We start from the raw sequence: 17,616 nt of genomic DNA, 5'->3' as shown, positions 1-17,616 counted from the left end.
ACCGATCAAAGAACAGTTAATTAAAACAATGCATTTTGTTTAGTAATTATTGTCAACAGTTCTTTAGAGGGTGGCATTTTCAGTGTTTATCTCTGATGTGCTCTAATCACACTGCTACCAAAAAACTGTTTATCATCTTTTCTCAGAAAAATATTTTTTAAAAAAACCTTTATAAACAACTGAATGCATACCTAACAACTCATTATGATGAGTACCAATCAGATTTCATCACCAATTAAACCCATCAACAACCTAAAGACCTAAAGATCACCAGTAATTAGAAGACTCATGATCGACACTGACTTCTTGACTTCTTAATTCAAAGTCTTTATGATTTTGTTGATTTAGATATGTCATCATGTCTAAAGGGTAGAGGTTTCTACATTTCGATTAATAGTTTGAGATCAGCACAAATTTAAAAATTCAGTCAGTGGTTCCTCAAATGTCTGTTCTTGGTCCATTACTCTCGAATCTTCCTGCTCTCTCTTGGCCCTATCATAAAGAATAATAAATAAAGAAGAATAAAATATCCAATGCGGATGATACACATAACTGTGTGTGCGTGTTTACGTTTATTTTTTGTAAACTTATATTCCTCTGGGGTTTTTTGTTTTTACTTTAATGTTACTGTACATTTTAAGTTTTTTTATCTTGATATTAACCATGTTAAGTTTAAATGTAATGAAATGTGTCATATAAATAAAACTGACATTAAATTGACACTTCCATACTGTTGTGTACTCAAACCACTTTTAAAAGGTCATATGTTGAATTATTACGTTATCCATGTATGCAAAAACAATATCATCCTGCAAAGAAGCCATACAAAATTGCTCTTTAGGTTACACTAAAGTAAAAATGTAAAGTAAGATTGACCCAGCCTATCTTTAACGACGCTATTATGATATCATATCATGTAAAAGAAAACCATGTTTATTTGCAGACCACCTTGTTCTCTCTGTAACCTCTATGTTATACTTTTCTCCACTAGGTGGAGTGCTCGCCCTTTTTTTTGCGACGACATTAAAAACTAAAAAGTAAAACCTAAAACTGACCCCCAAAAGGAACACATAGGCTATTATTTAGGTAGCACCGCTATATTTAACCTATATTGTTTACCATGTCGTTTATGTGTGCAAAGTCAGCTTTTTACTTTAAAGAAATGGTCCGTGAGGGGCCGTGGCAGTGCGCCAGTGCTCCCTGAAGCTCCGCTCCTTTGGACCAAAGTTTCCCGTGTGATTCAGTGACTCGCAACTGTTGGATAGATTTGTCATTCAGATCAGCGAGCAGCCTGACCTGCAGCCCCCTCAAACATGATTTCATCTCATCTACGAGTTTTGCTCACTGAAACTAGGCCAGCCTCTCCTTTTGAATTCGATTGTTTTCTGTCATACAAGTGAAGCAGTCTTGGCAAAGTAATGGAATTAATTTCTCTCCGGAGTCGCTCTTTGAGGGAAGGCTGATCAAGTGGATGAAAAGTGGGACGCCTTCAGAGACCGCAGTTCATTTATAATGGTGGGTACAGAGAGCGGACAAGCTGTTCTTTACATATTCGCATGATATTTTAGAAATGAATAAAGAAAAACTAACACGTCATTAATAACACTTGGCTACAACGACATCACTCCAAGTGACTCGTGACTTTTCATTCAGTTTTTTTTCTTTTTTTTATTAAGAAAGCATGATTTCGGTTTGTCCTTGTGACCCTTTAATGCGGCACATGATCTCCAGAGAGACTGCTGCTTCAGTCTGACTTCCTCCCCCCTTTGCCCTTCTGTCTTTTAGTGTGGCATCTTTATAAACTAACAGATAAAGTTGCCTGAAAATTAGCACAATTTATTTACAGTAAAAACCTGCCCTCTGCATAAACAACTGCATGCATATGTTTATGGCGAACAGATGTGTTGCATGACCCCCACAGCTGCTCTGAAATAACCACAATGACTAAACACACATGCATATCCCCCAGCATAATCTTAATTAATGGGGTATAGGTCATATCGTGGGGAAAATGGGTTGTTTCATTCTTGTCTATTCTATGTCTATTTTACTCAGACCTTTACCCTTAAACTAAAACCAGTTAGGGCTGCGTCCATACAACTCGAATGATTTTAGCAGTTTCTACAGGTTTGTAGCCCAAACTCATTCACTATTAATTCAATAAACTATTGGAAAAGTTTTTAGTGACTGAGTAAATAACTTAGAGTACAATATTTCCTCCGATGATTATAAAAATCTTCCCATAATGACTTAATGCAACTAAATATATACAAAAAATTCCCCACTGTAATCCCTTTATCTTTTTTTATCTATCAGAAAAATGTGTTGGACACCGCAGTGCACATTTGCAATGCAATCTCGAGCAAGATGGGTTTGGTTGGCTGGTGTTTAATTTGTCTCCACATAAGATTTACATTAAATAAGAGGCAGCTATTAAAAGCATTTGTAACAAGATGATAAATGGTGCAGTGGCAGTTTTGTTATGAGCAGATGATCAAACGTGTCATATGCCTCAGTGGTTTGTGACTATTCAAGAATGTCAGCTTCTTTTTTTCTGCTTTACCCAGCAGATGCAATAGGCTGAGATAATTGGTGTACATCTAATTTACCATATAAATGACAAAACATCAGACTACTTATTTTCTTGATGAATGGTTGATGTTGAATATTTTTGTTTATTTTGAATCATATATGAGGAGAACTACACACTCAATCCCATAGAACTGTAAGTGTTACAGAAAGAGACATTTTTGTTGCTAATCATCCTCTTGTGTCTTATTTATTAAGCTAAATCATTTTTGCTATATGTTGTAATTTGTTAATGCACAACAGTATTACACAGAGTGCACAACAGCTGTACTCTATCTTTCCATGTGCTAAATATCTGTTGGCTTGGTCAGACATTGGAAATTCATTTGCTCACTTTAAAAACTCCCATGGGTTTGAAGACTCACTCATTTAATTTGGTGCAGTTGTCTTATCTGACCAGTTCTAGATGACTTGGAACATCCACGAGCTTAGTCACTGACCCTGTGATGTCTGAATGACCTGAAAGTTTATGTTCTGCAATCTCTACCCAAAGGAAGGTTTAAACTCACTCCATGTGTAAAGAGGCCTTTGTGGTTGTGGCATGCGGCAAGGTGGTGCAAGACAGCGCTGAGTTTTCCTTCCAGTGAAAACGTGTCTCAGTATACAGGCTGTTCACCTTTTCATTACGTGCCGTTCCACGTCAACAGTGCTCTATTGGAGCTGTAAACTTCCCATTCCCACTCAGAGAATTTCACAGGGAGTGTCTAACCATTCCCCGTGTTTAGACTGCAGTCATCTGAACTGGCTTCTGTTCTCAAACATGGCCCTGGACAGAAGTTGTAACAGGATGTGAGAAGCGGACCTCCAGGTGTGAAACACAGAAAGGCAAAGACATTAAAGAATTGAGAAAACAGTGGTCATCCAACTGGGTTTCCAACAGGATTTGGCATCTTATCGTAGCCTGATGCAGTTAAATGAAAAGGTTGGCCTGTTACTTATGGATCTTAACCCCCACCTCCACCCCACAACCTCCCAAAAAACAGCAGTTTGATGATGCTTTGCAAATATCCTCCAGGTGGAGGCTGCCTCATTTGCTCTTGCTGTGGTATTGACCCAACACTAGCAGACAAGGTAAGCAGGATTATGCTTAATTCTCAAGATTAGTCAGGGATCTGAGTCAAGCTGCCATTATCTTAAAAGTGAACCAATATTAATCTTTCAAGAATGTGCAAGACATTCACAAATAGTCCCCATTAAATCCACCCTTATCTTCATTTGATTACCCACCACTTGCCCTCTGCAGACTTATAAAACAACTGAATGGCCTCCAGGCTCAGAGCACGGCAATTTATGGTTCAGTGACAAGCAGGATTTCCCCTTTCAATTCCACGACTCTGCAGTCCTGTTAGCATTTGGACTTCTATTAGTCCTTGTGTAAGATATCCTCCTGGTGTTGAGGAGGAGTAGCTGGCAATTTGGACTGTTCTGTTATCCACATCAGTGGGAGGTAAAGGATCTCACTCCAAGCCAGACAACTCTGGAGTTTTTTTGGCAAGCAGCTTGACAGCTGTGGGATTGCAGTTTAATTGACAAAATTGTCCTTGATTGCAGTCTGTACCCACATTTCTTTGTGCCCTAATAGTTGTTTATCCACTCATTTTTGAAAGCAACTTCTACAAAGACTAACTCATAAATACAGTTTGCACCATCCCTCAGACTTGCAGTGGTGGGTGGGCATGTACCTGAAACGCACTGCTGCACTTAAAGATAACAAGTACTTCCTCATGGCAAGGACTAGCTTAAATTCCAATGGGAAACAATGTGTTATACCTTTTTGTATTTTTAGCATCTTCTTATAGGTGGGTTTTTTTCTTTAGTAAGTGACTCTCATCATAGTTTTGCAGAACACAGTGGTGCTGTATGCAACTAACAAATTCAGAAATAAAAGAAGAGCGGAACCTCTGTGACTCAGCATCACAGTGCATTGTTAGGTTCCCCATTTACAAAAATAGTGTTCTACCACAGCCTTGCTCAAATGTGTAAAATTTGTAGCTGACAGTTTGATGTTCATTTCATTTGCAGGATAAAACATTTTCTACAACAGGGAACACAAATAACTGGATGGCTCTTTAAGAACGCAACTGGTGACTTGGCGAGATTGGCAGAAGCTATTAAGAAGCAGTCTGTAAAAGCATATCCAGGCTCAGCCACATCCAAGAATGAAGATCAAATACACTCTACCCATTGTCTTTTTTATGGCACTTGTTATCATTGAGAAAGAAAACAACATTATCTCAAGGTAAGTCAATTTCAATCACGAAAGGAGGATTGAATTCTTTTCTGAGCGAGATATTAGATATTAAAAAAATGCTTTAGACGTCAAGGCTCTGACTCTATGTTAACCTGAAATGTAACATGCGTTTGGTTTCTCTCATGCTTTCAGGGTGTCAGATAAGCTAAAGCAGACCCCTCAAACCTCTCAACAACCCAGCAGTTTGTCCAACGTACTGCTGAAGCACAGTAGTTTCCGTCTGTCAATCAGCAAGAGGAATGTCACGCTGATGAAGCCGCGGGTGGAGGACTACAGCGAGCACCGAGGGGCATTGAGAAGGGGTAGAAAACACATTCTCCTGCTAACCACGACTAGGACAGGCTCTTCATTTGTGGGCGAGTTTTTCAACCAGCAGGGAGAAAACATGTTTTACCTGTTTGAGCCTCTGTGGCACGTGGAAAAGATGTTGACTTTGGACACTGGAGGCACCAATGCTACAGCGGCAGCCAAAGCATACCGTGATGTGCTCCAAAAACTCTTCCTGTGTGACTTTTCTTTGCTAGAAACCTTCATCGACCCCCTTCCCGTGGACCACATCACCCCAGCCCTGTTTCGCAGGGAGTCCAGCAGCTCTCTGTGTGAGAAGTCTGTCTGCAGCCCTGTTGTCAAAGGGGTTTTTGAACGATATCACTGTAAGACCAGACGCTGTGGTCCCCTGAACCTGACAATGGCGTCTGAATCCTGCCTTAAGAAAGAGCACATTGCCATCAAGTCGGTACGAGTGCGCCAGCTCGAGACTCTGCGTCCTTTGGCTGAGGACACACGTCTTGATGTAAAATTCATCCAGCTGGTTCGCGATCCCCGGGCTATCTTGGCATCACGTATGGTGGCCTTTGCAGCCAAATACAAGAACTGGAAGGAGTGGGCCATGGGTGGAAATGTTCCTATTGACGATGACGAGGTGAGGAAGTTAAAAGGAAATTGCGACAATATCAAAATGTCTGCCGAGTTCGGCCTCAGACAGCCATTTTGGCTGCGCAGGCGATACATGCTGGTGCGGTATGAGGACATTGCTCGGTTCCCCATGAAGAAAGCAACCGAGATGTACAAGTTTACTGGAATCCCATTCACTCCACAAGTGAAATCCTGGATTCTGAAGAACACCCAGGCCTCGAAGGAGACAAGCGGAGTTTACTCTACACAGAAAAACTCATCTGAACAAGTGGAGAAATGGAGGTTCAAGCTTCCATTCAAGATAGCCCAAGTGGTACAGAGAGTTTGTGGACCAACAATGAAGCTTTTTGGGTACAAATTTGTGAGCAGTGAGGAAATGCTAACAGATAAATCTATCAGTCTCATTGAGGACAAAGTGTTCAGCTTTTTATAGATTTTAAAAAATGTTAACTCCAACACTTGATGCAGAAAATTTCAACCTTTCTAAAGCCTCTGTGATAAATTATTTTTATGAAGATCCTGATACAGAGTGATATATTTTCTGATAATGTCCTATTTAAAGTTTTTTTTACTATTTAAAACAATTTGACAAAGAATAGACTGTTGAGCAGAAAATACACATGAAACGTTTAACTATGAAAGCAACAGTCTGGAGTTTTGATAAAATCTTCACATAGAGCACATCTTTGTTTTTGCACTCTGCACAATTTCTTTTCCTGTCTTACACAAATGGTGCTTTCAGCTCGTCCTGCAAACCACTCCCATATTTGTTCCTTAGCAAATATAGAAAGTTATTAGGGAGAGCTTTTGAGCAACAATGAGCTGTTTCAAACATTTCCAGGAACCTCAATTAGTTATTTTTGTAAAGTCACTCCTTAGCAACATATGCTGCTCTTATGCCAAAGAACCTTGCAGAAACCGCTTTGTATAGCAATGCTCATATACTTGAGAGGAAATACCAGTGTCTTGCCAGGCAACTTCACTTTCGTCATTTATAGGTAATGTCCCATGATGATTTATTTATTTTTTCCATTTGCTAAACAGTCATTATGACAAAGTGTCTGAATGTGCCCCACAGGTTCTACCCCCACTATGCAGGGGTGTTTTTGCACATGTATGCTGTAGTTTTTTGTACATGAAAATGTGTTCAGGAATATAAGCACCCATCCTGTAAAACAGACTGTAACAGTGCTACTTTATGTTAACATTCCAACTGCAGCTGGTTTGCAGAATCGTGCAAAGTTTGTCAGGAGGTCTCTGTCTTTTGAAACAAGCCTCTTGGCTTTTGGTAACAGGCCTTGACGCTCTGGCCTGTCAGGCGATTTGTTGACACAGAACCTGTTCTTTTTTTTATTTTTGAAAAGAAAAAGCTTGTTGCAATAAATCTTTACAGTTGAAAAACGCTTTATTTCTGAAGAGGACATATTTTTCACATGAAAGCACTCCATCCAGGAGTGTTCAAATTCAATAAATTGTCTGAAAAAATTTTACATTCTGCTGACAGGAGCATATTGAGCATGAGCACATCCCATTTTGTCATCTTTGTCAGATATTTTTTAAAAAGAGGCTAAACAATGACAGTGTAACAGGAAGCAAATATGGCACATCACAGCCATACATACACAGATGGTGTAAAATAAAACAACACAGATGGCGTAAAATAAAACAAACACAGTAAACAGCTCTCCTGTAGAATCCCACTTCAATCAGTGTTAGCGGGGGTTTGCTTGTAGCTACATCCTGTATTTGCTTATGTAGCAACATTAATTTAGCAAAGAGTGATGAAGGATGGACACAAGTGGACACTGAAAGATTCTTTGCAGTCTTTAGAAAAAGATCACAGTGAAATCGGTGGTTTCCAGATGGTTTCCGACAATACTCTAACATCTGAAGAGACTTTGCGTGGGTACAGTGGGCACAGTTGGACTGATTGAAACTTTGACCAGATGTTGGGGCTAAATGAAAAATCAAAGCATTTATCACGATGGTGCCACCCAATGTCAGGTTCAATGTCAAGTGCATATATGGTACAGATATCTGTGGATATAAGGGACAGAACAAGTCATACCAATAGATAAAAATATGAAAATGAAATAAAAATGTATCCTTTTTTAACCATGAAGCATTCACACTATTGAGATCCTGTTTCTCTTTATTCTATCTTCTACCTTCTACCTTATTATTCTAGTTGCTCAGTTCTTTGCTGGTTAACTACTCCCCCAGTTTTCATCCGATTTTCACCATTCAAATTTTAAACTGTTCTGCTCTTTCTGCTAATGCCTCCTATATTTGTTGGTGCTAGTAACTTTTATACTATACGACACTATAAATAGTAAGCTTTTTATGCCATGTTTGACCCATTTACAGTGGGGCAAAAAAGTATTTAGTCAGCCACCGATTGTGCAAGTTCCCCCACTTAAAATGATGACAGAGGTCAGTAATTTGCACCAGAGGTACACTTCAACTGTGAGAGACAGAATGTGAAAAAAAAATCCATGAATTCACATGGTAGGATTTGTAAAGAATTTATTCGTAAATTAGGGTGGAAAATAAGTATTTGGTCACCTCAAACAAGGAAAATCTCTGGCTCTCACAGACCTGTAACGTCTTCTGTAAGAAGCTTTTCTGTCCCCCACTCGTTACCTGTATGAATGGCACCTGTTTGAACTCATCATCTGTATAAAAGACACCTGTCCACAGCCTCAAACAGTCAGACTCCAAACTCCGCCATGGCCAAGACCAAAGAGCTTTCGAAGGACACCAGGAAAAGTATTGTAGACCTGCACCAGACAGGGAAGAGTGAATCTACAATAGGCAAGCAGCTTGGTGTGAAAAAATCAAGTGTGGGAGCAATCATCAGAAAATGGAAGACATACAAGACCACTGATAATCTCCCTCGATCTGGGGCTCCACGCAAGATCTCATCCCGTGGGGTCAAAATGATCATGAGAACGGTGAGCAAAGATCCCAGAACCACACGGGGGGACCTGGTGAATGACCTGCAGAGAGCTGGGACCAAAGTAACAAAGGTCACCATCAGTAACACACTACAACGGCAGGGAATCAAATCCCGCAGTGCCAGACGTGTTCCGCTGCTGAAGCCAGTGCATGTCCAGGCCCGTCTGAAGTTTGCCAGAGAGCACATGGATGATACAGCAGAGGATTGGGAGAATGTCATGTGGTCAGATGAAACCAAAGTAGAACTTTTTGGTATAAACTCAACTCGTCGTGTTTGGAGGAAGAAGAATACTGAGTTGCATCCCAAAAACACCATACCTACTGTGAAGCATGGGGGTGGAAACATCATGCTATGGGGCTGTTTTTCTGCCAAGGGGACAGGACGACTGATCCGTGTTAAGGACAGAATGAATGGGGCCATGTATCGTGAGATTTTGAGCCAAAACCTCCTTCCATCAGTGAGAACTTTGAAGATGAAACGAGGCTGGGTCTTCCAACATGACAATGATCCAAAACACACTGCCCGGGCAACAAAGGAGTGGCTCCGTAAGAAGCATTTGAAAGTCCTGGAGTGGCCTAGCCAGTCTCCAGACCTCAACCCCATAGAAAATCTGTGGCAGGAGTTGAAAGTCCGTGTTGCTCGGCGACAGCCCCAAAACATCACTGCTCTCGAGAAGATCTGCATGGAGGAATGGGCCAAAATACCAGCTACTGTGTGTGCAAACCTGGTAAAGACCTATAGTAAACGTTTGACCTCTGTTATTGGCAACAAAGGTTATGTTACAAAGTATTGAGTTGTATTTTTGTTATTGACCAAATACTTATTTTCCACCCTGATTTACGAATAAATTCTTTACAAATCCTACCATGTGGATTCATGGATTTTTTTTTCACATTCTGTCTCTCACAGTTGAAGTGTACCTCTGGTGCAAATTACTGACCTCTGTCATCATTTTAGGTGGGGGAACTTGCACAATCGGTGGCTGACTAAATACTTTTTTGCCCCACTGTAGATGAATAGGACCACATTAGAAGTGTGTTCGCTGATTTAGCTTGCCAGGGTGAGCTGTGTTCGAATCCCACTCATGGCAACATTTTTTTCAGTAGACAGGTTAATTTTTTAAACTCTTTTCAACCAAAAATTTCAGCTTCTTCACCTCTTTTCAGCAGAAAATTCAGCTTTTTCACCTCTTGTCAGCACAGATTTCAGCTTCTTCACCTCTTTTCAGCAGATAGTTCTTCAGCTGTTTTCAGCAGATTCCACTACACAGCATTCACACTGCATTTTCGCAGGAAATGCAAGTTTTTCTAGTTGAAAATGCCTTTGTCTCATTTCAGTCTCAACTCAGTTTTTATTGTTGTTGTTTATGTCTGGCCCTTTTATCTCTGAAACAATCAGCACTTGAGATATAAATAAGAACCAAGCAAGAGTGACTTATAAATGATACTGCGCTATATCTCAGTGAGCAGATTCAAGTTAATTTGGCTTCATTCTTTCACCTTTTATTTCTTCCAGTGGTACTTTGGCAGGGTGTTGCTTGAATTCCTCACAGCACTTCTAGCAATTGCCTTCCAATGCTCCTTTTCTTTTGAGTTTGGAAAGCTTTTTTAAAAAATTAGAAATCTGTACATGAAAGTAATCCACAGAGAAAAAAAACAGTCAGTAAACATTCACAGTTAATTTCATTGTTTTAGTTGTGAAACATGACCACTCACTTATTTCCCGTATGAGTGGTTATCTAAAGTGACCATTGCTTTGTTGTCATATCTAAATATTTAAGCTTTTGGTACATTATGTTTGTCTTTAAGGAGGCAAGGAGGAAGGATACTGCAGTGACAGCTGCCTTGACTTCCAGTGTGTTTACCACTGTGGGCCCAGCTATTTAAGTCTTTCAACCTAGTAATTACCCGAACTTTACATATAATGTGGTCCAAGTCATTTTTGTCCACCTGACCACACCCTCTTACAGAAATGCAGAGAGACAGTTTATAAAGACTCTCTATCTTTTTTATATTAAATAGAGAGATTTTATAAAAAAGGATCATTCATTATCCATTCCTCCTCTACTGTTGAGCTAAGCCACCTCAATGCAAGTGCATTCACTCATATTAACAGGTCATTATCTGGTTATTTTGGTCGTTCTATTTGAGTAATAAAGAGCTGCCAGGTCTGCAGCATCTGAGTCCAAACCTAATGGGTTCAGTATTCATAAACTTTTTTAGTGGAGTGACTTTATGTGGGATGTGTGGAGGGTGGAGTCACTGTATGGTTGGGGCAAATATAGAATAACCACTTTCCAGTGAATTAAAGCCTTCTCAGCCCCCCTCCTCAGCAGTTAAATAAGGGCATTTAGGTAACCACACCCTCGCACTCTGTTATATGGTGCTTTGCCACATCAACCATGAGGGGTTTGAAATATGCAAAACAACCCTGCGCCGTTGATCCGAATGATAGTGTGTTGTACGATCTGCGACAAACAGACACAAAATTGAGGTAATTCAGACATGTCTCAGAGCGACATATAAAACTGCTGTAGGCGATAATGATGGTTTAGCAGGAGACATAAATCTAAATACACAGCAAATTATCTCACACTGAGGAATGCAATTCATAAAACTCAGGTTGTTGCATGTGATAATGAGTGACTACATGAAGTGAGAGCAGAATTTCACTCAAGAACTCATCCAGTACACAACTTACTAGCTGTTAAGAGCAAAGCTGGAAGGTTTATCTGTCATTTATTGACACTCCAAAGCCAGACATTTTCCTTTTTTGTGCGCTAACCTGGGCGCTAACTGCTTTCATTTCTTTTTTTTCCACAACATACGGCCAGGGACAGACAACAGAGATCTGTGGTTGCACCACAGCTGCACTGGTGTGTCTGCTGTTAGCAATGTTTCTAAAAGCAATGTCAAAATGAAAAGAAAGACCTTTTTCTCTCACTTACATACATACATTACACATTTTTTTTCACTTGCATCTATGTACGTGTCCATTGATCTTCCAGTAAGATGGTAGGAAATGCTTTATCAAGCCGTGTCATGGAAGACTTGTGAAATCACAATGTACTGAACTACTGAGCAACATTTTCAAATTTCTGCGTGACATAACATTTTTCAGCTTTTTTTTTTTAGTTTGTTTTTCAGGAACTCCATTGTGGCTGACCACAACATAAAAGCCTTTGACAGAACGGAAATTAATGCCCATTTTCTCTGGATTTAGACTCTACAAAACATGTGAAAAGTGACTGAGAGATGTGGGCATGAGCTCGCACTGTCTGACCATTATGGTCAACAGAATGTATAAAGGCAGAAAATTACAATAATTGTGATGAATTGTGGCAGCTTAAAAAATGCAGTACCCAGTTTTCAAAACAGTAAAGTGTCTAGTTTCTTTCTCTGATGTGTTTTCATAAATGTAAAAATACTCTGACAACAAATGAATTCATAAAAAAATCAAAGCAGAAGACAATTTTGGGTTGTGTTTTGGTGTTTTGACTAATACATTTTTTTATGCTTGGTTGGGTTTTTTTTTTTTTTGGTTGAATGACCCCTTGGCTGCCAAAACATTTGGTTACATTTGTTATAGGCAATGTGACAGGTGATGAACACCAGGGGTTTTCTTTCCAAATACAGTACAATCTTTGACTCCCTCATTTAGTTTTCTTTTCTTTGCATTTGTTTTCACTGGAACACCCTTTATCATTTAATTGTGACCTCAGTATTTATGCACCGTACTGCCAACCCTTACCCGTTCCCATAGGAAAACATAAAACATGGCTCTCATTTCAAATTTAGATATCCATTCTAGTTTAGAATAGCTTAAACATTTCATGGATATGTCAAACTAGTGTGGCATTTACTTTCAGTTGGGCCCCTGCAACACAAACAATGGGTTTGTGGGTGAGGGGAGATTTAAAGCAAATACTTGGGGTGAGGTCTGCAGGTGGTGCAAAGAAAAGAAGCTGACAAAGCTATGCTTTGGTTTTTCTGTGAGTAAGTATCATGCTAATACTTGTGCATTCTTTTTTTGTTGCACTTACTATGAAACATGGCTTTTAAATATAATTTAAAACCACAAAACTAACTTGTGGAAAACATGTGGAAAACACCGAGTGTTCACTTTTCCTTCCTTCAATATACTTTGTTTCTTTAGGCTTCACAGAGGATAAGTTTACGCCATAAACACTGTTGGAGAACAGGACTGTGTGGGGGACATTAACATAACATAATAGTTAAATTATGAGAACTGCCAACAGGAGCAGAATTTAATCATTCACTAGATCAATCAACATCAAAAATCACAAAAAACACTGTCATTTCTTACAAGTCTACTTTTTGTTCTTGAAACGCAGCAGAGCTAAAGTAAAATGCACCCATTTGCATTTTGAATTCATGTTTGCGAAAGAATGGCTTCCTATGCCACAAAGCTTCAGTCTTTCCTTACATCAATACCTCCTTTTGTGCCTGCACCAAGCTAGAACGAGGAGGTCTTTAAAAAGAATTTAGAGCTACTGAATGGGTCACTCCATTTGTCCCACTCTGCTGGCTTTGCTCCAAACACAAAGCGCCTTTCTACTGCCACTACTAGTCACAATAAAACAGGCATTACAGTTGAGGTTTTATAAGGAGCAGGGGTGGCTAATGAGAAACATTATGCATCCCCGAATCTCCTCATTTCCTATAAGAAGTGGTGCTGATGCATTTACCACGTACAGATTAATCTCCAGCTTCAGCAGTGCAAAGCCAGGTATGTTTTGACAAACCACACGTCATGTGTGCAAGACCCATGTGATTCTACTGCATGGTTTCCTTAGAAGTTTGCCCAACAGACCAAAATAACCACAAGGGCCAGACAGGGACTATACATTCTCACTACTAGAAAATGTGAAACTTTGGAATAAGAATGAAGTCTAAAAGGTTTTATATTCAAAATTTTGTGTATTTATGGCAAGAAAGCAAACCACCTGCAATCACGACAGGTAATTTCAGGACATCCAATCAAATAAAATCCAAACAATAAAATTGCAAAGGAAGCTTTATTGCAGACAGACAGCCGTCTTTTGTCCTGTTCTATCTCTGCCCCTCTAAATATACCCTCTCTTAAACTGTTTGAGGACTCAACACGGGAGAAAACAAGCCAGCCTTATACAAAGTGGTTACTCACTGATTGCAGGAGCAGGAAAAGAACATTTTCATACCTTTCCCTCTGCCACTTTTCACACACAAAGCCACCCTATTTCTAGTGCAAAGGACTGTGGTCTTATATGGTATGTCGGTGACGATAAAGCTGGGTAAAATACCCACTTGAGAAAAACATGCTATATATAGGGAGAGCCAGTGCTTTGAGTGAGCCAACATTTACCTTCTTTTATTGAAAGATTCTTATCAAAAAATTGAAGTGCTCTGTGAACAGGACATTGGAAAGATTTACTGACATTATTCCCACCGCAAGAAGTAAGCTTGTCTTACATAAGCCAAAGTGGTTTACAGTAACAATAGTGCAGCAGAACTGCTGCGCTGCATGTATACGCTACACTGTATCCTTTACAAAGGGCAAGAGTTAGTAAAAAATTGACAAAAGATATGTTTTCATACAGTGCCAGTCAACAGCAGCTATACTCTATGCTAACTTTAAATAATGTGACACCATTGCTAGTGCTGCATGGTTGTTCTCAGTCAGTAAGGTGGCACCACTCATAAAATAACAAAGACCCTTTCTTAACTATATATAGGCACTTAGCACTTGCAACAGCTAAAACTAAATTTAGTTAGTGACCATTCCTTGGCTGTTATTTATTAATGAAAACATTGTTTTTGATAAAATTACATACTTGGTTCAGTTAATTATTCTGCAGCTTAAAAAGGTTGTTGCTACTTTGAATCATGAAGTTTTTTCCAAGCTAAAGAACTCTTAACTAAAGCAGTCGATTGCTGCCAAATTGGCCTCTGGTGTTCAAATCGTCTGAGTTTGACTGACATTTCATATTTGAAATGTATTTTTCTGAAGTAATTTAAAACATGTTCGATTCATTTTTGTCTTAAAACTCTTTAAAAATGAATTTCATAATTTTAAGTTATGATACCATAGCAAAGTGTAATGGATTATACTACTGTATGTTTAACACTATATTATAATATGTAAAATAGAGAGCTGAAAGAAAATTTAGAAAGTGCATTTGTCATTGTCTGAATTATCAGAATTTTATATGCAATATGTACGTGGGTCCTATGCTGTTAATTCTCTTGGGGATAAAATAATAAACCCACAAAGTCATGAAAATAAAAGCACTGAACATCATAAACTATATGACATGCAGTTTGCCAGTCCACTTGGAAGCACCTCTCTACCTCTGTTGTAGAGAAGTATAAAAGGCAGGTGTTTGCTGTGGTGCACATAAATGTCCCTGCGAGGACAGATTCAGGTGTGCACACTTTTAAACACATAAGTCTCTTATAGTTACATTGATTATTAGCAAACTGGACAAGTGCTACACATACTGGGCAAAGCAATGCCCCTTGAAATACAAAAACATCTGCGCAGCAATAGAATAAGCAGAACAGGTGGTAAGGCTAGGACCCTTCATTAATGCCTGATGACAGATAAGCACCAGTGTGATTAGCCTCTTGAGATGACAGACAGTGCAGGGTTTTTTGTTACATTATGTAAACCATTAAAAAAAATGCTCACTTTAAAGGTTCTAAATTCATGAGCTACCAGAGCATTGATAAATGGGAATTTTAAACAAGCACTCTTCGGAAGTGATTTATTGTGTACACTTTAACAATTTAGGAACCTGATTCTCGGTTCCTAAATTAGAGATTAGGAATCAAGTCACTAATTCACTCTCTTTTCTACCTGACCAACAGCCATTCCTACCTTCATATCTGTGGTCCTTTGGCCACAGAAAGTTCAAGAGTTGCTTTTCCCTGTTTACTTGGTACGTTTGTGCAGGAAAGAGGCCTCTCTGAGGGAAAACACACATCTCTCTTTACTTTTCCAATGGCAGAAGCTGAGCTTAAGATGATGGAACCCCTTGTTCCTCTTTCTAAGTAATTTGTCACAGTTGATCTTGATAGTAAAACACCAATTTAGTTTAGATCCAAGGTTCACAAAATCTTTCTAAATGTACAAAGGAGACTCTGATCGATAATAAATTATAAACAAACTGTATTTTAATGTGTTTTTGTTTTGGGGTTTTTTGGGTTTTTGCAGTGGCAATAATGAATATATCTCATACAGTAATTTAGGAGATGTGTGGTTAAATTACATCATAAGAAAACTAAACAAAGCTCTAACTCTGGACACACTGACCTCCCAGATGGCTTGAAAATGACCAGTTTCTCACAGGCAGATAAGTCAGCACCCATGCTCACCCCTGACTTTCGTCTTTCACAGATGCTGCTAATCTCTGGCAGACTGACATGTTACCCTACGGCTGATAATCCGACAGAAATAGGTTTAAACAGTAGAAGCTGTAACTGTGGCAACGAGGTCTCTCCAGTGGAGTCACATAGTTAGTGTCTGGCTAAAGGAAACAAATCTGTTTTGTCAGTTTGCAGTTTAACATACCTCATAGTTTATGTACTCAAACTAACAGGATATTTAAGTGTATACACTAAATTATATTCACTGATGTTACAAATACAGTTGTACAAATATACAACAACTCACAATATCAGTGAAGTTGAACTAACTCATGAAACCATTAAAGGTAGACAATAGACATAAAAAATAAAATAAATATGTACATAAAAAAATAAACTTCTAAATATTATAAATAACAATTTACATGTCTTCACGCTACAAATATAGTTCATATATAATATAATATAATATAATATAATATAATATAATATAATATAATATAATATAATATAATATAATATAATATAATATAATATAATATAATATAATATATGGTCCATGGGCTAACATCAATAAAAATAAATAGACACTAAAAGTGTGAATCTGCTTTTTTGCTTTAGCATTTAAACATTTATTTTATTGTTTGCTTTGCAGCCGTTTCCTTAGCAACATCTCTTTTAAAGTTAGTTTATTGGCTCCTAGTTTTTCTTTTCCCAGCCCGCAGCTGCAAAAGCACCAGAAGCTGGATATACTGCTGAAGTATTGATGATACTGTTTTACACATGATGTGATATAAAGCAGAATTTTTAAAAGTGAGTAATCAAAACAAAGATAAAACATAACACAGCCCAACTGAATCTCTTTACAGACTCCTTACAGGGCTGCAAGGGCATGGCTGCACCTCATAAAAGAGATAATTCATATGTTTGTGTTTCGGCTGCACGTAAACCTAAAATGAGTAAACACCCGTTGCAAGCACCACAGCACAACTGCAGCCCTTAAAAATGCCTCAAGACTCTCAGTTTATGTGCAAACTTTAAATACAAGTGAAATCTTCAACCTTCAATTTAGGCTGCCCCTGGTTTTTACAAAGTCAGTGATTTAAAAACAAAAATACTGAAAACAGCTCAGAGAAGGTGAACAAAGCCTCAGTGCTATATACAACACCGTAAGGTTGGCTTGGACGACATGCTAACAGTTTACCAGAGAGACCACCAGAGCAAACCAGAGAGAGAAATCTGCTTTTTTTATGTGGTCGCCACAGACAAAACATGTTAAGTATTTTAAATTTACAAGGATTAAACATAATAAAAGAAAGCCTTTATTTCCTGTGAGAAAATTAACCTTCTGTCCCTGCAGAGGTCAGCATGTTCAAATATATTCCACAATAACTAAAACTGTTTTCCGGCAGCAGAAGACCAATTCATGCCCACTAACATATTTTTCAGTTCTCTAAGCCTCTCAATGTGACATCATGATGATCCCCTCTCTGACTACTTTTATAGTTCAATTTACAGCCTTATATGCCCTCAAA

General features: G+C 38.7%; 2 protein-coding genes across 4 annotated transcripts in view; one reads left to right on the top strand and one right to left on the bottom strand.

Annotated features, from left to right (window-relative positions):
• Window positions 1-17,616, bottom strand: part of LOC308390881 (cadherin-related family member 1a) — a 47,646-nt gene that overhangs the window by 24,418 nt on the left and 5,612 nt on the right. The gene's annotated exons all lie outside the window — the stretch shown is intronic.
• Window positions 1,057-9,163, top strand: chst3b (carbohydrate (chondroitin 6) sulfotransferase 3b). Of its 3 annotated transcripts, none has more exons than XM_080873213.1 (4): window positions 1,057-1,515; window positions 3,605-3,660; window positions 4,612-4,828; window positions 4,973-9,163. In XM_080873213.1, the coding sequence occupies exons 3-4, from the start codon at window positions 4,749-4,751 to the stop codon at window positions 6,186-6,188; spliced, it is 1,296 nt and encodes a 431-aa protein (XP_080729339.1). In that variant the 5' UTR covers window positions 1,057-1,515; window positions 3,605-3,660; window positions 4,612-4,748; the 3' UTR covers window positions 6,189-9,163. The 3 variants fall into 3 exon arrangements, with proteins under 3 accessions (XP_080729339.1, XP_080729338.1, XP_080729340.1); XM_080873214.1 differs by lacking the exon at window positions 1,057-1,515 and adding an exon at window positions 1,533-3,511; XM_080873212.1 differs by lacking the exon at window positions 3,605-3,660.

This window comes from Rhamphochromis sp. 'chilingali' (genome assembly GCF_963969265.1).
Source record: "Rhamphochromis sp. 'chilingali' genome assembly, chromosome: 22".
NCBI lineage: Eukaryota > Metazoa > Chordata > Actinopteri > Cichliformes > Cichlidae > Rhamphochromis > Rhamphochromis sp. 'chilingali'.
Note: the sequence above shows the minus strand (reverse complement) of the source record. Positions and strands in the feature narration are given on the sequence as shown.

Bases quoted from the DNA above. Each gene is read 5' to 3' on its own strand.
- chst3b (XM_080873212.1), top strand. From the start codon at position 4,749: ATGAAGATCAAATACACTCTACCCATTGTCTTTTTTATGGCACTTGTT. The intron at 4,829-4,972 runs GTAAGTCAATTT...TCATGCTTTCAG, and splicing joins GAAAACAACATTATCTCAAG to GGTGTCAGATAAGCTAAAGC.